Source organism: Thamnophis sirtalis, unplaced genomic scaffold (genome assembly GCF_051295495.1).
Source record: "Thamnophis sirtalis isolate CommonGarterSnake01/CBP01778 unplaced genomic scaffold, rThaSir2_p1.2 scaffold_12, whole genome shotgun sequence".
Lineage (NCBI taxonomy): Eukaryota > Metazoa > Chordata > Lepidosauria > Squamata > Natricidae > Thamnophis > Thamnophis sirtalis.
Window position 1 is genome coordinate 36,199,244 of NW_028261392.1, and position 26,496 is coordinate 36,225,739.

At 41.1% G+C, this 26,496-nt stretch overlaps 2 protein-coding genes across 2 annotated transcripts in view; one reads left to right on the forward strand and one right to left on the reverse strand.

The window, feature by feature from the left end:
• Positions 1-5,612, forward strand: part of LOC148043299 (uncharacterized) — a 30,447-nt gene extending 24,835 nt beyond the window's left edge. Inside the window, exons 5-6 of the mRNA XM_087726722.1 lie at positions 5,336-5,409; positions 5,497-5,612. Of these exons, the coding sequence (XP_087582848.1) occupies positions 5,336-5,409; positions 5,497-5,612 (190 nt within the window). The remainder of the gene's footprint in view (positions 1-5,335; positions 5,410-5,496) is intronic.
• The window catches only part of ATP10A (ATPase phospholipid transporting 10A (putative)), a 154,590-nt gene that overhangs the window by 105,568 nt on the left and 22,526 nt on the right, over positions 1-26,496 (reverse strand). The window lies entirely within an intron of this gene.

Below are 26,496 nucleotides of genomic sequence, written 5' to 3' on the forward strand. Positions count from 1 at the left end.
GGAAGGAAGGAAGGAAGGAAGGAAGGAAGGAAGGAAGGAAGGAAGGAAGGAAGGAAGGAAGGAAGGAAGGAAGGAAGGAAGGAAGGAAGGAAGGAGAAAGAAAGGAAAAGAAAAAAGAGAAAGAAAGTTTATACACATTATGTGGCATGATGTGTGGTGTGTTTCAAACCTTCATTCTTTTTTTCAGAAATACATCCTAAATTTTTCCCACGGAGTAATTTAGCATTTTGCCATAAGTGGGATGATCTCTTAACTGCTCTGCATACCTAGAAGAGTTCTTTCTATTTATTTTGAAGTTTCATTCTACTTTGTTTATATTTTGAAGTTCCAAGGAAAAAATTCTTTTGCCTGTGGAAAATTCCTGTTAATGTCTACTTCTTTGGAAGGAATCAGTCCCATTAAGCAAACTGAACCATTCTATTAATAGGTAGGGACAGAATTTCCCCCTGTGGAAAAGCAAATGCTTACTTTATTTTGCTTTGGTCAGTCTCATATTTCTCTCCTGAAGGAATCCATAAAAGAATCTGAAGTAACTAAAGACAGTTTAGCATGCTGATTAAAAACTAAGCTTCAAATACACAGGTAGTGTAAATTTTCACTAGCTATCTTTCTTGTGGAATGATTTGCAGTCCTTCTGTGCAAAGCTTAAAACATGCTTTCCTTGTAACAGTTATGTAGTAGGAGCTCCATATTTCACATTTACAAATAATAAAATAATGACCTTTCTTTCTCCCCCCTCCTCCTGGAGGGTACTTTGTACATAATAAAAAAGTGAGCCATCCAAGGTGGAGTGTCTCACCAAAGACCTTAACTGTAGACAATTGCCTTGGGACATGCCAAGGTATGTTGGATTCAACTGGAGTTCTGATTGCTTATGCCATTCTCTTAAGGAAGGATGACCTTTTGGCATTTAAATGGTGTCCCAGATGTCTCACAATCCCTTGAAATGAACTTTTAGGAGAATTAATGAGTTAATGAGTGTTTTTACTTTATGAACATCACAGTCATTCATGCACTTGAAGAAGTGTAAGGTTTCCTCCTAACACTTTTTCTTTTTTTAAAAAAGGAAGAAAATGTCTTGGTCCCAAACAGGGCGAGAATGGAAAATGTAGCTTGACATGTAATAAAGCAGTTGTTAAATAAATTATCTTATAATAATCTCCTTTTTTCAGAAATGGGTGCTGACTTTTTTATTCTCTCCATATAGATTATTTCCAAAAGCTTAAAAAGCTTATTGGTAACATGTCAAAGAGTTAGTTACATAACTATCATAAATTAATACCTATATATGCTTTATTTGTTATGTGGTAATTTCTGATCAAATACAAGAGACCAAAGACTGAATAATATGTAACATAACATACAAAGGAAAATAATTGTTATATAAAATATCCATATCTTTCCAGTCAGGATTTAGGCCTGGCTACAGCACGGAAACCGCTTTGGTCGCGCTGACCAATGATCTCTGGAGAGCCAGGGATGGAGGTTATGCCTCCGTTCTAGTGCTCCTGGACCTCTCAGCGGCCTTCGATACCATCGACCATGGTATCCTTCTGCGACGACTGCGGGAGGTGGGGGTGGGAGTCACTGTTCTACGGTGGTTCTCCTTTTACCTCTCGGACAGGTCGCAGTCAGTGTTGGTCGGAGGGCAGAGATCGACCCCTAGGCCCCTGAATTATGGGGTGCCACAGGGTTCGGTCCTGACCCCCCTCCTGTTTAATATCTACATGAAGCCGCTGGGTGAGATTATTCGACAGCACAGGATAAAATACCATCAGTATGTGGACGATACACAGTTGTATCTGTCCGCCCCGTGCCAACTCAGTGAAGTGGTTGACGTGATGTGCCAGTGCCTCGAGGCTGTTAGGGCCTGGATGGGGGTTAACAAGCTTGTACTCAATCCGGATAAGACCGAGTGGCTGGTGTGTTTCCCTCCTACTAATTGGCCAAGTTTTCCATCTCTCAGGCTGGGGGGTCAAACAGTACGCTCCTCAGACAGGGTTCGCAATTTGGGAGTCCTCCTGGATCCACAGCTGACTTTAGAGCATCATTTGTCAGCTGTAACCAGGGGGGCATTTGCCCAGGTTCGCCTGGTGCACCAGTTGCGTCCCTACCTGAACCGGGAGGCCCTCACAACAGTCACTCGTGCCCTTGTGACCTCTAGACTGGACTACTGCAACGTGCTCTACATGGGGCAGCCCTTGAAGAGCATTCGGAGACTTCAGCTTGTCCAGAATGCAGCCGCGCGAGCGATCGTGGGTGCACCTCGGTTCACCCACGTAACACCTATCCTCCGCGAGCTGCACTGGCTGCCTATTGGTCTTCGGATACGCTTCAAGGCGCTAGTTGTCACTTATAAAGCCCTTCATGGTATTGGACCTGGGTACTTGAGAGACCGCCTGCTGCCAATTACCTCCAATAGACCGATTAGATCCCACAAATTAGGCCTCCTCCGAATTCCATCCGCCGGCCAATGCCGACTGGCGACTACCCGGAGGACAGCCTTCTCTGTGGCTGCTCCGACCCTCTGGAACGAGCTCCCCGTGGAGATTCGAACCCTCACCACCCTCCAGGCCTTCCGCAAAGCCCTTAAAACCTGGCTGTTCCGACAGGCCTGGGGCTAAAGAGCTGTTGCCCCCCGCCTCGAATGGTATGACTGTTGTGTGTTTTTAAATTATGTATTGTTATGTTTCGTCTTTTTTATTTCCTGTTTGTACCCCCCTTCCCTGATTTGAATTGTGAGCCGCCCTGAGTCCCCTTCGGGGAAAAGGGCGGCATATAAATGTAATAAAATCCAATCCAATATATCTGCAATTAAAGACAATAAAGACTGTCAGATCACATATCATCTGCAATGCCAACACATGTACATGCAAAAACACACTTCATATAAAATATGTTAATGTGTGAAAACATTAAAAAAATCAGATGATCTCACTTTCTAATTTGTTTACTGCTTGCATGATTTGCCATTCAGAAATATTTCACAAGACCAATATTTGATAACTACAGTGAGGAGGATGATTAAATGTGTTCACATTGGCATTAAGTTGCAATATGGCTTATTTCATTTTGGTGCAATGCCTTGTTCAAATCCAACAATAGGCATTTGTTAATGTTTGGCTATGACTTTGTATGCCCCATAAAGCAAAGTCTGCTTAATCTAATAAATCATGATTAAATGTGGGTCAGTATTACCCTTCCGGTTGACAGAGTCAAAGGTATGGAAAGAAAAGATGTTAAGTTACCAGATTATGCCCCATTCCACTGATATGAAGAGATGCACTGTTTAAACAATGTAGCAATACGTTATTTATACATCATCCTTCTCCAAAGAAATGCATTATCCAAACTAGGATAAAGAGCTCCTCTCCGAGGGAGATGGGCAGTTAAGATGTCAGCCCTTGGGTAGCCGGATGGTCTGGGGCTCCCATTCAGGTGGAGAAGGTGAGCCGCCAGCTGGGATGTGCATGCAAGCCCGCCCTTGACCACATCCACCAAATGCCTGCATAGCACCCAGCTGAGCCGTGCAGAAGGCAGACACACAGTGGGCCCGCTGTCGAACTGCGGAGAGGACAGGCATATCTACTAGAAGCCTGCTGCATTTACGGAGCCCTCAGACAGACAGCTGAGCTGCAGGCTTTATAAACAGCTGATGCGCAGCAGGACTGATGGGTGGCAGAGCGCGCACAGGTGCAGGGAGCCTGGAGTGCCGGAAAAGAACATGGTGTGCAAGATGAGACCCTCTGATGCTGCAAAGATGCGGGCTAATTTTTTTTTCTGTAGATACATACCTTGTGATGGAACAAAACACATTTTTTGCTTCATGGTCATGTCTACGTCTTAACCAGAAGTTACTTCAGTTACTATTACATGGCATCAACCTTCTCTACAAAAGATAGAAAAAGCATAGGAGATGCAATGCTCAGACTACCTGCACAGATTCTATGCCAGAACCAGGTATAAGAGCAGTGGTGGCACAGTGTTAGAATGCAGTATTGCAGGCTAATTCTGCTGACTGCAAGCAGTTTGATGCTGACTGGCTCAAGTAGACTCAGCCTTCCATCCTTCTAAGGTCGATAAAATGAGGACCCAGATTATTGGGGGCACTATACTGACCCTATAAACTGCATAGAGAGTGCTGTGAAACACCATAAAGTGGTATATAAATCTACGTTCTATTTCTATAATGTCCCCCTGGAAGAAAGCTAGGAAAACCTGCAGTTAAAAAAATAAAAACTGTTTATGGTTAAGTAACTGGCTATACAACTCCCATGCCTCAACCTTGTGATCACCATCGAAAGATGTTCTGGCAAAAGGTTACTTTTCAAGCATATCTGGTTTAATCTTTAAAATGTGATTCGGTCTCCTTCCAATTTCAAACTTTCTGTCAAAAGTTAAGTTTTTAATTCTGTATGCAACTGTATTTTATTCAGCTAAAATTAACTGTCATGGTTCATGTAATCTCCTCTCATTTATTTATTTTTTCTATTAAATTCTCCTGCTAAGATATTCCCATTTAGCATCTTCTTTTTCTTATAAAAGACAGCAATTACTATGTGAATCACTTAATGTACTGCTCATTAGAAAGAGGAATAGCTCTTTTGTGTATTTCAAGCTCATCATAACCTTTGTTTTCACAAAGACTGCCATGGCATCATTATGAGTGGAAGAAGAGAAGGTGCTTCTAGAAATTTCCCTCTGGAGTTGTGGATTTTGAGGATGTCAAGCAGGACCCTGGCAGGTCCTGTTATGAATCAGGTCATCAAGGCCAGATCTCTAGAGTGTCCTTTATTGATCTAGGGTTATTGATCAGGGTCCAGGATCCCAAGTCCAGTCCATCCAGTTAAGCGAGTCCACAAGGCAAGCTGTAGTCCACAAGGCAAATACAAAAGGCAGTCCTCAAGGCTAGGCAACTGCCTATCGGCAGCCTATCCTTCCCTGTGTCTGTGAAGGCAGACAACACTGCATTCGGTTGACCAACTCCCCTAATGCCCGAGAGGGCTGGGACAACATCACCCTCAGGCCCTGGCTTCCCCAAACATTCTAAAAGAGACGTGCCATCCCCATTGGATGGTCCAGGTTCCAATTTCTCCTCTGAACGGAGTCCTTTGGGATTGGGCGGCCTATAAATTCATTAAATCAAATCAATCAAATTACATCAAACCAGGCTCTGATGGGGCCCTGGAAGGTCCCATATAATTGACTGCGGCTTAGTCTTTTCTAGTAACTGGAAAAAGTTTAATTTTGTTAGTCCCAAGTGACCCTGGGCAAGGTTTTTGAGCTGTAACCTTGGACACCTGTGTAAATTCATATCCTTCTTGGTTTGCTATAGCTCCTTAAGAAATGATACATGGTTAGGACCTGGGGGTAGTGAATTCATTAGTATTGCTGATGGTTCGGGAGATGGTAGATTCTCTCTTCATTAAGAACTCATTGCTGGATCCAAGCATACTGGACAATTTTCATCCTATTGCCAACATCTCCTTTTTTAAGGGAAGTTTATTGAAAAGGACATCTTGTTGAAGCTTCAGAAAGCCTCACAGGATGCAGATTATCCAGATCGCTTTCAGTCAGGTTTTAGGGGCAGCTATGAGATGAAACAGCATTGATAGTACTTCTAATAACTTCTGGTGCAGGTAGAATTGGATAACTGCCCCATCCTCATTTTCCTTAATTATTCAGTGGTTTTTGCTATCAATATTCTGGACAGATGTTGGGATTTAGAAGTAGGGGCACAATCTTGCACTACTTCTCCTCCTCCTTTAGGGATTGGCTCCAGCTACTGTTGATAGAGGGAAAGATCCAGTTCAGCACTCCTTTTTGGGGTCCACAAAGCATGATGCTCTCCCCATTACAGTTTAACATGAATATTAAGCCACCGAGGTCATTTAATGCCACAATGTACCATCAATATGCTGATTACAGTTATATACATCTGCTGCAGGCTTACCAAGCAGTGCTGTTAAGGTCCCTTCTTTGTTTCTGGAGTTCTGGATGGGGAAGAACAGTCTTCAGCTCAACTCTAGCAAGCCTGAATGGCCTTGAAGTATTAAAGACTCTCTGGATACACTGATATCTTTACTTCTGGATGGATTAAGTATTAAGTATTAAGTATTTAATAAATTTATAGGCCACCCAATCCCGAAGGACTCCGGGCGGCTTACAGAAATACATTTTAAAAAAAGAATAAAGAATTAAAAAATAGAGAAAAAACAGATTAAAAGATTACTTCATGCACTCAATCTAGGCGGGGCTAGACCTCATTCATGAGGTCAACAGCCCCAGGCCTGCCGGAATAGCCAGGTTTTGGTAGCCTTTTGGAAGGCCGTCAGAGTGGGAAGGATCCGGATCTCTGGGGGTAGATTGTTCCATAGGGTCGGAGCAGCTAGAGAAGGCCGTTCCCCGGGGAGCCGCCAGATGACATTGTCTGGTCGACAGCACCCGGAGAAGGCCCACCCTGTGTGATCTTATCAGCTGTTGGGAGGTATGCGGCAGAAGACGGTCTCGCAGATATCCGGGTCCTAGGCCATGTAGGGCTTTAAAGGTAATAACCAGCACCTTGAAATGCGTTTGGAGACCGATAGGAAGCCAGTGCAGCTCGTGGAGGATAGGTGTAACATGGGTGTATCTTGGTACACCCAATATCGCTCGCGCGGCTGCATTCTGGACCAATTGTAGTCTCTGAACACTTTTCAGGGGCAGCCCCATGTAGAGTGCATTACAGTAGTCAAGTCTTGAGGTGACAAGGGCGTGAGTGACCATTTGAAGTGCCTCCCAATCCAGGTAGGGCCGCAACTGGTGCACCAGGCGAACCTGGGCAAAGGCCCCCCTGGTCACAGCTGACAAGTGATGTTCTAATGTCAGCTGCGGGTCCAGGACGACACCTAAGTTGCGGACCCTCTCTGAGGGGTGTAAAGTTTCACCCCCCCCCAGGCTTAGAGATGGAATATCTGGACTGTCCTTGGGGGGCAACATCCAGAGCCACTCGGTCTTGTCAGAATTGAGTGCAAGTTTGTTCACTCCCATCCAGACCCTGACAGCTTCCAGGCACTGGGACATCACTTCCACCATTGGCACGGGGCAGAGAGATACAACTGAGTATCATCCGCGTATTGATGGTATTTAATCCCGTGCGGCGAATTATCTCACCCAGTGGCTTCATGTAGATATTAAATAGGAGGGGGGGGACAAGACCGAGCCCTGCGGCACCCTATATTTAAGGGGCCTAGCGGTCGACCTCTGTCCTCCAACCAACACCGACTGTGATATGCCGGAGAGGTAAGAGGAGAACCACTGTAAAACGGTGCCTCCCACTCCCACCTCTTCCAGCCGTTGCCGAAGGATACCATGGTTGATGGTATCGAAGGCCGCTGAGAGGTCAAGGAGCACCAGGATAGAGGAATGTCCTCTATCCCTGGCCCGCCAGAGATCATCAGTCAGCGCGACCAAGGCGGTGCAGTATCCAGGCTTGAAACCAGACTGAAAGGAGTCCAGATAATCTGCTTCATCCAAGGTCGGTCGGAGTTGAAGGGCCACCACCTTCTCAACAACCTTCCCCAAAAAAGGGAGGTTGGAGACTGGATGATAGTTTTTGAGGATAGCTGGGTCCAGAGGAGGCTTCTTAAGGAGGGGTCTTACCACCGCTTCCTTCAAAGGTTGCGGGAAAGATCCCTCCTGCAGAGACGTGTTCGTGATCCTCTGGAGCCAGCCTCGTGTTACCTCCCTGCTGGTCGAGACCAACCAGGAGGGGCACGGGTCCAGTAAACAGGTGGAGGCACTCATCGCTCCCATGGCCTTGTCCACTTCCTCAGGGGTGACAAGCTGGAACTCATTCCACGAAGTCTGATCAAGGCCCTCCCTCAGCATCTCCGCTGGTACTGTCCAAGTGGAGTCAAGGTCCGTCCGAATCTGAGTGATTTTGTCCGACAGAAACTGAGCAAATTCCTCAGCCTTTCCCTGTAAGGGTTCCCCCGCGTCCTCCCCTTTCAGGAGGGAGCAGGTTATCCTAAACAGGGCAGCCGGGCGAGATTCTGCGGACGCAATAAGAGCGGCAAAATGTGTACATTTTGCCGCCCGTATCACCACTAAATAAGTCCTAATAAATGCTCTTAGTTGTGTTCGGTCGGATTTGGAGTTACTAGCCCTCCAACGTCACTCTAGGTGTCTCTTTTGGCGCTTCATCTCCCGGAGTTCCTCGGTAAACACTTCTCGGTAAACACTACTGTAATGCGCTCTACATGGGGCAGCCCTTGAAGAGCATTCGGAGACTACAGCTTGTCCAGAATGCAGCCGCGCGAGCGATTGTGGGTGCACCTCGGTACACCCACGTTACACCTATCCTCTGCGAGCTGCACTAGCTGCCTATGGGACTTCGGACGTGTTTCAAGGTGCTAGTCGTTACTTTTAAAGCCCTACATGGTACCCCTGGGTACTTGAGAGACCGCCTCCTGCCAATTACCTCCCTTCGACCAATCAGATCCCACAGATTAGGCCTCCTCCGGATACCATCAGCTAGCCAATGTCGACTGTCGACCCCCCGGGGGAGGGCCTTTTCTGTGGCTGCTCCGGCCCTCTGGAACGATCTCCCCGTGGAGATTCGGACCCTCACCACCCTTCAGGCTTTCCGTAAAGCCGTCAAGACCTGGCTGTTCTGGCAGGCCTAGGGCTGATGAGTTCCCAGCCCCACTCGAATTGCTGATTGTTGTGTAGTTTTTAATTTGTCTTTGTATCTATTTGTATTTGTATTTTGTATTTTATTAAATTTATATGCCGCCCTTTTCCCTGGGGGGACTCAGGGCGGCTTACAACTTAAAAAGGGAAGGGGGAGAAACAAACTTTGGATATATAGAACAATACAATTTTAAGAACACAACATTCATACCATTCGGGCGGGTTACAATCTTAGTCCCAGGCCTGACGGGATAGCCAGGTTTTAAGTGCTATGCGGAAGGTGTGGAGGGTGGTGAGGGTACGAATCTCCATGGGGAGATCGTTCCATAGGGTCGGAGCTGCTACCGAGAAGGCTCTCCTCCGCGTGGTCGCCAGTCGGCAATGGCCGGCAGATGGAACTCGGAGGAGGCCTAATCGGTGAGATCTGATAGGTCGTGTGGAGATAATCGGCAGTAGGCGGTCTCTCAAGTACCCAGATCCACTACCATGGAGGGCTTTATGGGTGGCAAGTAGCACCTTGAAGCGTATCCGGAGATCGACAGGTAGCCAGTGCAGCTCGCAGAGGATAGGTGTTATGTGGGTGAACCGAGGTGTACCCACAATCGCTCGCGCGGCCACATTCTGGACTAGCTGAAGTCGCCGAATACTCTTCAAGGGCAGCCCCATGTAGAGCACATTGCAGTACTCCAGCCTAGAGGTCACAAGGGCACGAGTGACTGTTGTGAGAGCCTCCCGCTCAGGTAGGGTCGCAACTGGCGCACCAGGCGAACCTGGGCAAATGCCCCCCTGGTCACAGCTGACAAATGGTGTTCGAAAGTCAGCTGTGGATCCAGGAGGACTCCCAAGTTGCGGACCCTGTCTGAGGGGTGTAGTGTTTGACCCCCCAGCCTGAGAGATGGAATATTTGCCGAATTGGAGGGAGGGAAACACAACAGCCACTCGGTCTTATCTGGGTTGAGCACAAGTTTGTTAGCCCTCATCCAGTCCCTAACAGCTTCAAGTCCCTGGTTCATCACGTCCACCGCTTCATTGAGTTGGCACGGGGCGGACAGATACAACTGGGTATCATCCGCATACTGATGGTATTTTATCCCGTGCCGCCGAATGATCTCGCCCAGCGGTTTCATGTAGATGTTAAAAAGCAGGGGGGACAGGACCGAACCCTGCGGCACCCCATATGTTAGGGGCCTAGGGGTCGATCTCTACCCTCCAACTAACACCGACTGCGACCTGTCTGAGAGGTAGGAGGAGAACCACTGCAAAACAGTGCCTCCCACCCCCACCTCCCGCAGTCGTCGCAGAAGGATACCATGGTCGATGGTATCGAAAGCCGCCAAGAGGTCAAGGAGAACTAGGATAGAGGCATAGCCTCTATCCCTAGCTCTCCAGAGGTCATCGGTCAATGCGACCAAAGCGGTTTCTGTGCTGTAACCAGGCCTGAAGCCAGACTGGAAGGGGTCAAGATAGCTAGCTTCCTCCAAGGACTGCTGGAGCTGAAAGGCCACCACCTTCTTAACAACCTTCCCCAGAAAGGGGAGGTTGGAGACTGGACGATAATTGTTAAGAACGGCTGGATCCAAAGATGGTTTCTTCAGGAGGGGTCTCACCACCGCCGCTTTAAGTGCAGGGGGAAAGACCCCCTCCCGAAGGGAGGCAGTGACAACCGCCTGGATCCAGCCCCGTGTCACCTCCCTGCTGTTAGCAACCAGCCAGGAGGGGCACGGGTCCAGCACACATGTGGAGGCACTCACAGCTCTCATGGCCTTGTCCACGTCCCCAGGGGCAACATCCTGAAACTCAACCCAACGGTGGTCTACCAGATTATCCCCCTGTGCCTCGGCTGGACCTGCAGGATCGGAGTCCAACTCCGACCGAAACCGAGCAACTTTGTCCGCTAGAAACTGGACATAATCCTCAGCCTTACCCTGCAGTAAGTATCCTGTTTGTCTCGTTTGTTTTTGTACTGCCCCCTTCCCCATGTGTTTGTTTGCCACCCTGAGTCCCCCTGGGAATAGGGCGGCATACAAGTATAATAAATACAATACAATACAAAGCAAGGTGCCCTCCTGGATCCACTGCCGCAGAAGCATTTGGGCATCCTCCTGGACATTTATTATTTGAGGAGTACATGGTCAGGAGGGCTTGCACAACTTTGTTTCAAGTCTCAATTGTATCATTTTCTGGATTGATGAGCACTGGACATAGTCAGATTATCTTCTGAGTGAATTACTGCACAACATTCTACATGGGATTGATGTTGAAGAACATCAAGTTACAACTAGTAGAGAATATGATGGTGTGGAGTTATAGGCACGCCTTTCTATAGCCATTTTATAACTGTGCTCTGTGAGCTTCTCTGGCTTCCATTATACTACTGGGCAGAATTCAACATGTTGCTTCTAAGAAATGTGAAATTTACACAAGCTCAAAATCTGAGAGAAAATTTTTACAAGATGTTCTATAGATGGCATTTAGATCCTAAAAAGTTGGCTTCTATGTATCCGAATGTACAGCCTAAATGTTGGAGGTGTGGTTCTCTCGATGCTACATACTATCATATATGGTGGACCTGCCAAAAGGTTAAGGCATTTTGGATAAAAATATGGTGGGTCATGCAAAATGTTTTTAAAAGAAGGATAAAGTTTAGTCCTCAGTTATTTTTACTAGGTATATGTACTGACTTTACAGTGGTAGAGACCAATTTGATTCTGCACCTGATAACTGCAGCAAGACTGTTGGTGGCGCAATATTGGAAGAAGGAAGACTTGCCTACAATCCAAGAATGGACATTGAAAGTAACAAACTTAGCTGAAATGGCTAAAATATCGGCATATCTCAAAGATCATTCAAATGAGAGATATAAACGAGACTGGAAAAAATGGATTGACTATATACAAAATAAATACGGGACTAAGAAATTCCAGTTAGCCTATGCTTAAGATCAGAAATGATTTAAACTGTTAAAAGTCAGTTCAGTAAGAAGAAGCTAAAGTCAATCTAGAATGTCATTAATTTCTTTATTTCTTTTTTCTCAATAGATTTTAGACTGTGTTAGCTAAAAATCCATACCGTGTACGGGTTCTGGGAAGTCGGGGGGGGGGGGGGAAGGAGGAGGGGGGATGGGGGGGTGGAGGGAGGGAGGGGTACACACAACAAAAAAAAATTGTACTTCAATGTCTTAATGATTGACAAATGATGACATATTTGTGTTTTTTTTAAAGAAAAATAAAAAAGTTCTGTTCGGAAAAAACAACAACATGTTGCTTCTTACCTATAAAGCCATTTCTGGCCTCATGCTATATTATTTTTGGGACCATCTTCTCCAATTCTACTTGTCCCATTAGTCAAACAGTAGAGGCATTCTCTAGGTGTCATCTATTCAAGAATACCACTTAACAGGATCCAGGAAGCAGGCATTTCACTATCATAGATCCTGCTCTTTAGAACACTATACCCCTGAGATTGAGTTGGCCCCAACTCAATCTTGGCTTTTTGGAAAGCTATAAAAATCCAAATTTTCCTGAGGCATGGAGTTGGGTTTTTAATTTATGAAATATGGAATATTCATACATATTCTCTCAGCTGGAGTTTCTGGTCACAACTTCAGCTGACAGCTAGTAAGTATGAAAAACTTATTTATTCCTATAAATGAACCTTATTTTTAATTTCTTTGATAACACTATTTAAAATGACCAATTACCAAGTTGCCTACTATCTAATTTTGTTAGCAGTATTAGGGAAGATTTTGCTGGTCAAATAACTCTATTTATGCTACTTGAACAATTATTGACTTTAATTATTGAGCTCCAATAGCATTGGAGCTATTGGATTCTTTTAATTACCCTATTTGTCTCCAGAAATGCTAAATTCATTAGAAGCGTTCATGATATTATAAATGGTTTTGGATATAGGAGATTTAGTTCTCCAGGCAGTCTGGTAATTGTGAGTCTTAGTTACAATTTTCAGACATTGTTCCTAGTGTGTTTGCTCCTTACACTCACTAGCACTGATGATGTTACCTAGTGGGCTAATATAGGCAAACAACCAAGTTCAAAGAGCGCCAAGATATTCCATGGTTCAATCCTGAGATACACATTTTCCTTCTTTTGGGGACATAATTTAGCCATAAGGCACAATATTAGTAATAGTTGTACCTATTCTAATTGTATGTTATCAAAATACTTGTAATTAGCAGAACATGAAAACTATTTATTTATTAAATGCATATGTTGCCAATAAGGTGACTCTTTCAAACCTGATCAAGCAGTTTTGGAATTACATGCGAGCACACATACAATTCTGTATTTCTCTCCTTGACAATGAAAATAGCTATGAAGATTAAGGAACAAATGAACCAAGAAGGAGTTGGTATAAATACAGATTTGTGCAAAGTTTTGTAAAACCTTCAATGAAATTTCAATTGAATTAACCCATCACAACCAATTCTTTAATTGTAAGAAAATTGTTTTGAAGTCTGGAAGAATGGCTTTGAGGCATATCACAGGGTGTGAGACTTGAGTAACTTGATGGCTTTCCTGACATGAATGGCCTCCCAATGAGACATAGTGCCCTATTATGCTATATGCATAGCAGTGGCTAACCTTATGTTGGGGCACCATTCACTTTTAAATCTTTTCAAATGTGGCCAGGCACAAGCCTTAACTTGATGTCTCTTGCGATAATGAACAGACTTCTGAGCTGATCCTGCCAATGTCATTAGGAGCTCAGTTCAAAGCAAATCAATCTAACATGTCTACTCTGCATGACTGGGATAGATTAATGAACAATGACAATATAAATGCCAGAAAAACATGGGTGCTAGCTTCAACTTTTGCTGTTTTTAAGACCAGGGAGTGGAAAGGTTATGGATGCATACTGTTTAGTCCCAGCCTCTAGCTCTATAACCTGCCTATCTACCTGGCACTGCATCTCGTTGTTCAAGCTGTTTCTACTGCCTCTGCTAATTAAATAACACAATAAGCCATAATCCTTTCCAATAGTCCTGCTATTGGAAAGAAAGTTCTTTCCAGAAGGATATTTGATTGCCCTTATTTTTATGTTCAGTTTAGTTTATTTACTCTTGCAGTCAAAGAGCGAAAACTCCTTTCCATGGCTGACAGCACATAAACTGGTTCAGGCAGAATAGTCTTACAGAAATAATTGCCTAAATAATATATGAAATAAATGGAAAAGGATACAACTAACTAGGATCAAAAAGCTATTCACCTGGGTCTTGATCAGGATTGACAGTGATATAGAGATATACTGTATGTCCTCATCAATCAGCACTGGGTTTTCTTTACCAATGACCTCAAGAAATGGCAAGCTTCCCTTTACATTGTGGGTGTCAAACTCGCCATGCTGTCACATTGCTGTCAAGTGACATTTTTCCCATTTGCAAAACAGAGATGGGCATGGCCTGTGCATATTGCATCTGGCTCGCAGAGCGCTAGTTTGACATCCTTGGTTTACATTATGTACTTTAGAGGCGGTAAGACAGCCCTTTTTCTTCCAATTTTATGATTTTACAAAATAATTAAATCAGGAAATGCAGATATTTCTCTATACTTGCAAATAGTAGCAGTAAAAGCCGAAACTGTTATAATTACTTTAAGTACCTAGTAGGCAGCCCTGTCACAATTAATGCTACACATGTATCTAGTATGAGAACAAATTTGCAAGAAACTCAAAAAAGCTCCAACTAATCACATGCAGTTGCAATGCTAATTTGAAATCCCTTGTAGTCAAAGACTTCAATTTCCAGAAATAAAGGCTAATGTTGAAATTGCAAAATACTTCCACAACAAGTATTTTGCAGCAACTGTACTGAAGAAAAAAAGGAAGAAGTAAATTAGCTCTCACACAAGAGATCCGATGGAATTCATGAGTGGATTGCTTTGAAGATTATATCTAGAAGTAGCCTATTCTGATGGCAGTTTGTGAGCTAAATGATGGAAAAAAAATCTGCGAAGTCAAAATTATTCACTGTATATTGGTCTAAAGAGAAGAACTGAATATAAGCTGACTTTCCCAAAGCTTATTTTCATAGCCTTGAAGAAACTGTGGTGGGTGAGGTAAAGATGTTTTATTCCTGATCCTATTGAAATTTCGACTGAGACCTTAAAAAGAAAAATGTATAATGTCATGTGTTGAATTACAGGTATTAAAAAGAGGGAAAGTTACGGGCAGCGTTTAACTACAAAAGAAGAAAAGTTGCTATGTTGTGGGTATGTATAAGTTTTCCATCACAGATTTCTTTTGTTCAGAAGATCAAGAAATTACGCATAGTTTCTTCTACCCACTGTTTCCCACAACAACTCTGTGACATGGTTAAACAGATTGAAACGACATATCTGTGTTTCTCAATCTTGACATCTTTAAATGTGTGGACTTCCATTCCCAGAATACTTGAGGATTCTGGGAGTTGAAGTTCATACAACTTAAATGTGCCAAGATTGAGAAACACTTACATTGTGCCAGTGGCTAAAGGCTATCACTATATAATATGAATTTACTTATTTTCAGAAACAAATATGTTCAAGAAACATGTTTGCTGCTGAACATGTTAAAGAAATCACATAAATGACCTAGTAGTAATCACTTCCTTAGTGAAGCATGCAAACCAGCATCTTCATTTCCTGAAACAGATGAAGAGAGCACATGTTTTTCCTTCTGTCCTGGCCACATTTTACAGAAGCACAATTGAGAGTGTTTTAACAAACTGCATCACTGTTTGGTTTGGTGGCTGCAGTGTCTCATATAGAAAGTCCATACAGACGGTGGTAAAGACAGCAGAGAAGATTTTTAGGACGCTCACTTCTTGTTATTGAAGATATTGCTTGTAAGCACTATGTGCTGCTTAGAGCTCACAGCATTGTTAGAGACCCCACACACCCACTTTACTATTTTTTTTCTTTTGCTCCCCTCTGGTTTCAAAGTATTTCTAGCAGGACTACCAAATTCTGTAACAAGCTTTGATCCTTATGCCATCCATCTGATAAACTTTCAAGATTCATTTTTCTACAGGTACAGGTATACATCCAAACTAGACTGTGTTATATCTCTGGGTCATATAGTGGTGGGTTTCAAATTTTTTTAGAACCTCTTCTAGGTGTGGCCTGCTTTATGGGAGTGGCTTGCCGGCCATGTGACCGGGTGGGAGTGGCTTGCCAGCTATGTGACTGAGTGGGAGTGGTTTGGCAGTCATGTGACTGGGTGGGTGTGGCCAACTTGTAAAATGTGGTGAAACTCACTTAACAACGCTCTTGCTTAGCAACCAAAATGTTGGCTCAGAAACTCTGGCATTTGAAGCATGCAAGTCTTAAAGCTGTCACTAACCCTTTAGAAAAAAAAACCCAGAGATGTTCAAACTTGACAGCTTTAAGACTTGTGGACTTCAACTCCCAGAATTCCTCTTCTTGCTCTTCATCTTGATGATGTGCGCATGGGCGGGGGAGGGAGCTGGAACCAGTTCTAAACAGCACTGTAGATTTGTGGAACCTCTTCTATAGAAGAGGTTAGAACTGGCAGGAACCCACCCCATATCATATAATATATGTGGGTATATGCATAATTTTGTATTTATTTATTTTGTCATGTTTATGTAGTGTATATTGGAGGTGGGAACCCTTTTGCAACGAAATTTCATTTTAATGTATGCCGATTAGTGTACATTCAAAGTGACAATAATGTTTTTCTAAGTTCTTTGTATTTGAATTTCAAGACCACCTTTTAGCTGTAGTAATATCTTATTGCAGGTATGGATACATCCACTCTAATTTAACAAATAATTAGGGAATGGAAAAGGCAGAAAAGTTTGCATGTCTTTTTGCAAAGAGCAAAAAAAAAAAAAAAGAAGTAACAAGGCAAAAGTGAAGATAGAAAAAAACCTGACAGTGTCAGCCAATTGAAATATCCAACCTATTTTTAAAGGTCACATCTATAAGGAAGAAATGCATGTGCCAGTTGATTGGACCAACATGTTGCTGAAAGAAAACATTAACTCTGATGGATGTGTAATTTTTTGTAATTTTGACATGTATTACTGTCAGTGCCTGAGGTAGACAAGATCAGGAAATAGACACCGCAATAAGTATTAGAACTCTATTCTTATTGTAAAAGGGTATAATAAATAATCTTGAAAATCTCTCCCTCTTTTCCCCTTATATCAAAGAAAATCAGGACAAGCTTCAGTTTTGTTCTTATTTCATATTCCCTTTCAGATCTAAGCTGGTGGTGCTTTTGAATACCTTCTTCAAGGACATCTTTATATTCCTCCACAATTATTGCAACAACAACTTTTGTACAACAATAACAGCCCTGGTTCTCCTGGCAGCAAAACACCTTTATATTATTATAATAGAATGTATATTCCTCCACAATTAATGCAACGAAAATTGTTTTATATTAGGGGTGTCAAATCGATGGCCTATGGACCAGATACGTCCTGTGCAGGCCACACCCACCCCAACTCTGTGAAGGGGAAAACCGTCATGAAATGTCACATGATGGCAACATGATGCTGTAAATTTGACACCCGTGGTTTATATCCTACTGATTTCATAAAATGTGTCAGGTTACTGAACAAAATGACCAAATATGTCCAGGGTTTAAGGTTATTTGAAAACAGCCTTTTTAATCATTGGCTTCTTAAGAACAAATTCCCACATCTGAGAAGTGATGACTAGGTATGACACTTATTTTGGCCCAAACTTCACTTTGGGTTTTTGCCCTAGTGTATCCACAACCTTTTGGAATCTGATTTTGGATCAATCTTTATGGCAATGTGACAGTTATAACTCCTCTATTATTCTAAACTGAATAGTTACTTTAGATATGCAGAAATGTATTGCATTGGTTTCCTCCCAAATATCCACCAAAGTTACATAAATTGGAAAGTTTATAAATTATGTTAACTGAATGCATTTCATTGCATGGAATGTGGCCTTGGTTGTACTGCATACACCTTTACATTGAAAACGTCATGGATCTCAGATTTAATTCAAATCTATTCTAATTTTGTATACAACCAGTTTTTAATTAAAACCAGTCAAACTACAGATCTCAGTAAGAGTTAAATGAAGCAATCCTACACTAGATTATGCACAGTAATATTATCATCAAAGGATCTTGTCAAATGTACCTTACACAAAAGCAGGAAATCAAATAGCCATCAAGTCAGCAATGGTATCAAGATTTATATCTAATCTACTTTAACAAAGTTATGTTTACGGACATCAGAATAAAAATGTAGCAGATATTTTATAATCATATGGGAGGAAACACTGCTAAAAATGAACAATTTTGGCATGGTAAAAGAACCTTTGCAAAGCTCCCACCCAAAGTGCTTGTCTTCCAAGTACATTCATAATGGTTAGATCAGTAAATAATGCCAATAACATCAAAGCCATTTAATTTGTTAGAGAAAGTCTGATGGTTTATTTTTAAGATTACATTGAAAATACTTGTTTTGCAGGTAGGAAAGAACATCAGAGCAATAAAAATTGGGTGCAGCCACTGTGCAAACTTGACGTTTGAAAGGAAGGAGCATAGGGAGGATTCCCTTTTCACACAGAAATTCTAGAGTGAAACATGAGGATTGATAATAGATTTTCTTGCCTTGTTTCCTCTTCTTTGAAGGCTTTTGTGGCACGCTAGAAGTTGTTGCCAGTTTCTTTAAATTTTGCATAGAACTAATTTTAGGCTATTTGATTCCCACTCCCACTTGCCTATAGCTGTCAAATCTTGTTTTGGTTGAAAAGTAACCCAAATTTTTCATGAGTTAATTATTTGGGATCTCATTTTGGGAAAAATAGTGGCTACATATTTTAAGGTTCATTACAGTAGCAGTAGAACTATATTTCTGGAAAACTATACCTAAATCTGGTCTGAACTCCAAGAGAGAAGAGACGTCTGCAAATCTTTTCCCACTCATGAAAAATGGCATTCTATTTTGGAGATCCATTGAGAGAGAGGACATCAATAGGGATAATGTTTCTGAAGGTTAACAAGAAAGTACCGTATTTTTCGGACTATAAGATGCACCAGAGTATAAGACACTCCATGATTTTGAAGAGGTAATTTTTTTAAAAAAGGGTTTTGCACTCTGCATGTCTCCCAAACCATCTGCATGTCTTGTTTAAATAAAAAGGGCATGCAGAGCTTTGGGAGGCTTCTAGGGTGCATCTGGAGGTTGGGGGGGGGGGTTGAGCAAAAACCGGCCAATTTTTTGCTCATTTTTGCTCTCCCCAGCCTCCCAGGATCTCTTTTTCCCCTCCCAAACTCTCCGCACATCCATTTTTGCAAAGGGAGTTTCGGTAGTGCAAATTCTAAATTCAGCGTATAAGACACATTCAGTTTTTCACCCTCTTTTGGGGGGGGAGGTGCATCTTATACTCTGAAAAATACAGTAAATATTGTGGCAATACTCCCACAATACTCCTTTACATATTACAGTGTGAGAATGTTTTACTGCTTCTTAGTGCAAAGTGCAGCATGAAAAGTAATTACTTGACCTCTACAGTTTAAGAATATCTTTCTAGTGAGATTGGCAACGATTATAAAGCTGTAATTTTGGAATGTAATTTCATTTGATGATTTTAGTTAGACAAGTGCCATATTAGCTACACTTTTACAAGCAGGGTAATTTCTTTCTAAGGATAGCCAACAATTATACACTGCAATGTCAAGCCAGTTACTTAGCTAAAATTCATAGGTTTTGCATGATTGTTCTTTTCTCTATTTTTATTTTTATTTATTAGATTTTTGTCCCAACATTATTACTTTAGGAAGTGGTGAACATACCTAATGGTCCTGTCCAGAGGTGGTATTCAGCTGGTTCTCTCCGGTTCGAGCGAACCAGTAGCGGTGGCTGCAGGAGGCTCTGACCACCCACCCCCGATGTAATGCACGAGCACTGCGCATGTGTAGAAAGCAGTGCATGCATTCATATTTGCGAACCAGTAGGGAAGGTAAGTGAATCCCACTTACAGCTGGTCCTGTCCCTCCTATTTTCCGTACAAGATCAACCCTGTGAGGTGAATTGGGCTGGGACACTGGTGGCCATGTAAGTATGTTCTCCTTGGATTTCATATCAAATGTTTCAAAGTTAAGGTGTGGGATAAAAAGGTTTAAGAGCTGAGCAGCTCTTAACAACTGTGGCAAGAAAGGTCATAAAATAGAGTAAAACTCATTTAACAAATGTCTTACTTAACAACATAAATTTTGGGCTCAATTGTGGTCATAAATTAAGGACTACCTGTGTAGTAATCAGACCAGTGGTGGGATTCAATTTTTTTACTATCGGTTCTGTGGGTGTACCTTGGTGGGTGTGGCATGGCTTGGTGGGCATGACTTGATGGGTGTGGCATTGCTTGGTGGCCATGGCAGGGGAAGGTTACTGCAAAATCCCCATTTCCTCCCAATCAGCTGGGACTCAGGAGGCAGAGAATAGATGGGGGTGGGGCCAGTCAGAGATGGTATTTACTGGTTCTCTGAACTACTCAAAATTTCCGTTCTGGTTCTCCAGAACTGGTCAGAACATGCTGAATACCACCTCTGAATCAGACATAGCATAAGCTAAAAAATAAAAAGAATAGGATACCAGACTCTTTATGTTTATTTCTAGGAACAGTAATTCCTTATTCTACAGAGAGCCTAATATCCTTATTTTTACAAATGAAACCCTGAGATCTGCATGAACATGTTCTAAGTTCTATTGAACGCAGCAGGAAGTTTTCTCAAAGAAACACACAGGTCATTCGAAAACTTATTTTATGGTGTTAAGCAGGAGTGCACGGTGACCATAAGTTTCAATTTAGACTCTGATTGAACAAATATCCCACTTTACTCAGGACTGAATCCAGTTGAAAAAACAAAACCTTTTTTCACCTGCAATGCTTTGAACTAGCCTCCGAAGATGTCAGTACATGTATTTTTAAATACAGGTGAGGACTATTTTAGCTGACTTCCTGCTGTGTTTGTGTGTGTGTATGTGTTTGTGTGTAAGGGTGCGGGGAACAAACTAATTTTCTTCAATGCTTTGTTCCTTTCCCAGAACATGTCCTAATCAAGTTTTTAAAGATATTTCCATTGGTCTTTATGAAGCATATTTTAAAGAATAATTGCAGGGGATAAAGTTTTCAAGTATTTGTATGTTTACAGAAGTGTGAACGTAAAGATATAGATGTGCTTCAACCAGATGGGAAAACACAGGAGAACAAGGAATAATTACCAGGATCTGTTCCAGCACTTCTGACTAGGTTGTTCCCCAGCATATAAAATTATTTGTTAATAGTAATGTATTAAAATATAATTTTATTATGTGTTTAAAAGTATATTTATAATCAATAAATATTATTTATCAAATGTGTATAGCCACCTGTCACAAATATGATTCTTCATAGTGTACAATAAAACAGAACAATTAAAAATAAAACTTAAAAAACATGAGAATATTAAAACATAAATGATTTGGGACCAAGCACTCTCTCTCAGCCCAATCCACCTCACAGGGTTGTTGTGAAGAAAATAGGAGGAAGGTGTGTTGGATATGTTTAATGTCTTGAGTTATTTGTAAAAATAATAACGGAAATCTACAATTCCCCTTCCCCCAAGTAAAACAAAATTATGGGAAATTGCCTTCAAGACCCTTGATAAAATGTAGCTATGAGATCCTCAATTCAAATTCAATGTTCAATGTTGATAAATTCAAATGTTAAAGAGACTTCCAGGAAATTAGTAGGTCAAGGCCAATCTTACCTAGGGAAATGGGAAGTGAAATGATATTCTGTAGAGCCAGTAGCTTGGAAGATAGCTTCCAAGCTATCTTGGTAGCTCCTGGATCCTATCAGGTGGAACATTTTAGCAAATGGGACCCATAACAAATTCCTCATGTCAAATATAATGGGAAGGGTAAATGTAACCAGAGAGGCAGTCCCTCCAATGACCCAGACCCATTCTATGTAGGCTTTGTACATCATTACCAGCACCTATATAGGAATAAATTATTAACTAATACAAATTATTTTTAAAAAGCAAATACCATGATATGCAAATATACCTCTCCAAATGAGGAAAAATTAGCGCAAAAAAGGAGTTAAAGTTCAAAAATATCTGATAAATCGTATTATTTAGCATCTGGACAGTAGATGTAGTATTACTAGATGTAGTAGTAAATCTACATTTTCCAAAAGTGAAAAGAAATTTGGGAGATGGGGAAAGGAAGAGGAATTGCTTTGGTTTTCAGTTGGGAGGTATACCGTTATTTATAATTTTAATGATGTGTATGTGCATGCTGAAGTGTAAGAAAATATATTAAAAGAAAACTATCCACATTATCTAAATATAAACTGCAAAATAGGTTTTGCAATGCATTCTCCTCGGGAAGTATTTTTCATTTAAAAAAGAATGAAAAAAGCTGAGTTGAAATGATGGCCCAAATTTCTATCTGTACCAGCCTTTAGTGTACCACTTTAAATAAATTTAAGATAACTTAGGCAATGACTTGCCTTTTCTCCCTTGGATTATTATGAGTGTTTTTGCTCCAGTTCCTTCCTCAAATAATTGTTTTCAAAGGGCCAGGTGCCTTTTTGTATGAGTCACTCTTAATAAGGCATGATTCCAGAATGAGGTTCAAAATTGAAAGTAATTCTTCTATTGTTCATCTTAGGAAACCTCTGTTCCAAATTGATCTAATCCAGGAATACATAGAAATTCTCACCATCAACAAAGGTTGGCTAGAAAGAGGCATCATCAGGTAATCCAATGAATATGTTCCATGTGTAACTTCACAAATATTAATTAGTCGGAGTTAAAATATTTCCTTTGTTGATTTTGCAAGGAAAATAGTTGGACCTGTTACTGGTTAAGGAATCAAGATGTCAATAAAATAACACCTACAGATAAAATGTTAAGGAAATTCTATTTGCAAATTCTAATATGCTACTCTATCATATAGATCATGGATATCAGACTCATGGTGTCACATTGCCATCAGGTGATGTTTCACTATGTTTTTTCCTTCATGGAGCTGGGGTGAGCATGGCCCCGGGTATAGATCGTGTGCATATATATACCATGTGATCCTTGCACTAATTTACACAGCCTCCCAACATTTGCTTTTAAGAGGTTTCAAATAAAGCCAGGCACTGGAACAAGAATGTTTAGACTCTATTAGATATTTTCCTGTCCCACATTACAATGAAACATTATGGGTAGTCCTCAACTTACAATCATTCATTTAGAGTCTGTTCAAAATTACAATGGCACTGAAAAATAAATAAATCCTGGGGTCATGTGATCACCATTTATGACATTTCCAGCCAGCTTTGGACAAGCAAGGTCAATGGGGAAAGCTGAATTCACTTAACAACTCACACAGCAACCATGGTAAAAATGGTCATAAAATCGGGCAGCATTCACCTTTTTAGAAATGGAAATTCTGATCCAAATTGTGGTTGTAAATTGAGGGCCATCTGTAAATGGTATACTTTTAGAAATCTTAGGGGGAAAACACATTCAGAGGATCCCCTGAGGATGGGATCCAGCATGAGTCCCAAAGCTTGGAAGACTAAACCTCTGGTCCTGGTGACCAACACAGATTGGATCCTGCAACATTATCCTGGCACATATATATTTACCTTCATTGGTGAAAAACCATTTAAGTAAAAATATAATTATTATCCCATCTTTTGATATCTTTATATATTTTAAAGTAGATTGCAGAAAAACAATAAAGCATGCAAGGAAGATAAACCAGCAAACTTTGCAGTATGAAATTGTCCTGTCCAGTATGCCAACCAAACAACCATGTAGTTTTCTAAGACACTTTATTCTCCCTTTTTCCTTTCAGTTCTATGGCTTCTCCTCTTTCCAACCCTTCGAACGTCAGTTGCTAATAAATATTCATCACCAAATGTTATCTTTTTAAAATGGCTTTGTTCCTTTAAAGATTTATTGTACTTGGAAATCTTGGGAAATCTTCAAATTCCCCCCAAGGTTACTGATATCTTGCGTATGGCAACATTTTGTTGACCCAACTAACATAAGGTTCTGCAATTACTAGTAGTATATATGATTCTGCTTTGCAAAGTGAGGCTGAATTCTACATTTCATCTTCAAAATAAAATAGAACGTTGGGTCGAAAGTGCAATAGCTATTAAATTTAAATTGAAAAAAATCTGATATTCGAAACTGAAGAAGATAACTGAGACCTATGTTTTAAGATGCCTGCAATACATTTTATGAAACATAGCAGGAAAATAATGAAGAAGGCAAATTTCAAAGATTTAAAATTTAGTACTGACAGCAATTACAAAGTATAACTCAAAGTGTTAACAAATACTGTTCTTCTAATTCTAATTCTTCTGTTGAAAAGTAGCTGTAACTCCTTTAGGAGGCATGGTTTGGTGCACTTTGCGTGGTGACCCTCAGTTGCTACTAGTGGTAGTTTTTGGACAGGTTCATGCAGGGGGACAAAAGGAGGTATATTTTACATTATCAGCTATTTCAATTTTAGCAAAGTATTCATAATGTTATAAGCAGTGATGGGTTTCAAAAAATTTTAGAACCTCTTCTGTAGATGTGGCCTACTTTGTGGGAGTGGCTTGCCTGCCATGTGACTGGGTGGGAGTGGCTTGCCAGCAATGTGACCGGGTGAGAGTGGCTTGCCAGCCATGTGACTGGGTGGGCCTGACCAACTTGTAAAATGTGATGAAACTCACTTAACAACGCTCTTGTTTAGCAACCAAAATGTTGGCTCAGAAACTCTGGCATTTAAGCACACAAGTCTAAAAGCTGTCAAGTTACAAGATCCTTGCACCCCTAGCCCTTTAGAAAAAAAAACCCAGGGGTGTTCAAACTTGACAGCTTTAAGACTTGTGGACTTCAACTTCCAGAATTCCTCCTCTCGCTCTTCATCTTGATGATGTGTGGACGGGCGGGGGGAGGGAACTGGAATCAGTTCTAAACGGCACTGTAGATTTGTAAGAGCCGAGGTGGCACAGTGGTTAGGGTGCAGTACTGCAGGCCACTTCAGCTGACTGCTATCTGCAGTTCAGCGGTTCAAATCTCACCGGCTCAAGGTTGACTCAGCCTTTCATCCTTCCGAGGTGGGTGAAATGAGGACCCAGACTGTGGGGGCAATATGCTGACTCTGTAAACCGCTTAGAGAGGGCTGAAAGCCCTATGAAGCAGTATATAAGTCTAACTGCTATTGCTATTGCTATTGTGGAACCGCTTCTATAGAAGAGGTTAGAACTGGCAGGAACCCACCCCTGGTTATAAGCCAATTGTTTGTAACCTCCTGTCAAGTTCTGTTATTTTTACCCTCTTTTATGCATTCATAGCTTTCTGCATTAAAAAAAATCAGATCATATTGTTCCATTCAATGCAGAAAAAAAAATACAAACAGTTACCTTCCAGATCACACAGGCATTGCACTTAGTTATAGCCTGAAAAATTGCTACATATATTTCCCACAAACATATCTGATATTAGATCTCCACAAAGAGATTGGTAGGAGGCTTCTAATGGCCTACATTTTTACTTGGAACATAGAGTAATCTTCTTGGGTACCTGTGATTCACCAAATTAGGCTCTAGGTTTATAATAATTCTGACATCACTTCCTTATTTAAATAAGTATTATGTGAGAACCCCTTTTGTAAATTATGCTCTGACAAGCCCTTCTCTAATTTCTTCCTTTCCAGACAGCTAATTTTCTGGGAGTGTAGAAATCTCTTTGTAGGTTTAAAAAAGAAATTTGGACAGTAATAAAAACTTTCAAGACATCAACAATTAGCAGAGCCAGGGAAAAATAGTGTGGCTAAAAAATCAGTCTTCCTGCTTCCGGAGTGACAGGTGATAAAACAGACACAAAATTTAAACAGCTAGCTTACAGGATTGCCAGATTTAGAAAAGAAAAAAAACTTTCCAGCTTTGAAACCACAGAATTAGGACAGGATGTAATTATTTGTGGAACAGTGATAAATTAGTACTTTAAAAGCTAGAAAAATAGGTGTAAAAAGACATCTAGGAACTGAGCAATATTTTTCCAATTGCTAAGAGAAAAATACCAAAACCCACTTTATATTTAAGGAATGTCATTGAACTTATTTCTGAAAAGACATGCAGGTTTATTCTTTTATGAATGTCACTTATAGATAGAACATGTGTGCAAATAGCCTCTTTGAATCTGCAAATTGATGGTGACTCTTCAAACTGATGGTGCAAATAACATTTAGCACATATAAAAGATCTGAAAAAAATGTACCATGATCCTAATCATGACTTAAGTTCAAAGGAGCATATGTTGCATTCAATTGTCTCATTTAAAGCACATGGCAACACCTCTCTAAAATACGCCTTCTTGTTATATAAAAAAACTCTATCAAACTTAATGAAAAACAACAATAGGCACAATAAATACAACTAAATTATATGTAAGATTGGGTTACAAATGGCTATAAAGAAGTTAAAATAATTTAAGTGTCATTAACAGTACCTATTTCTTCTACACTTTACCCACCCTAAGCAAATACAACTATGGAAACAGAATTAATGTCATCTTCATTGATTCTTATCTAAGTTCAAAATGATACAGGCTCATAATGGTTCTTATGTATTTTTCCAGTCCAGCACAGTTCAGCATTTTAAATAATTTTTATGAAATCAAAGCTTTACCCTATAGATCTAAATTATACCCCAATGCAGCATCCCCTAAAGTGTTTTATACCAGCTGGAATCTCCATATATTCCATTTTACCGAAGCACAATGAAATAACCAGTATTTTATTTAAATATTGGAAAAGCACAGTTCTTTCCT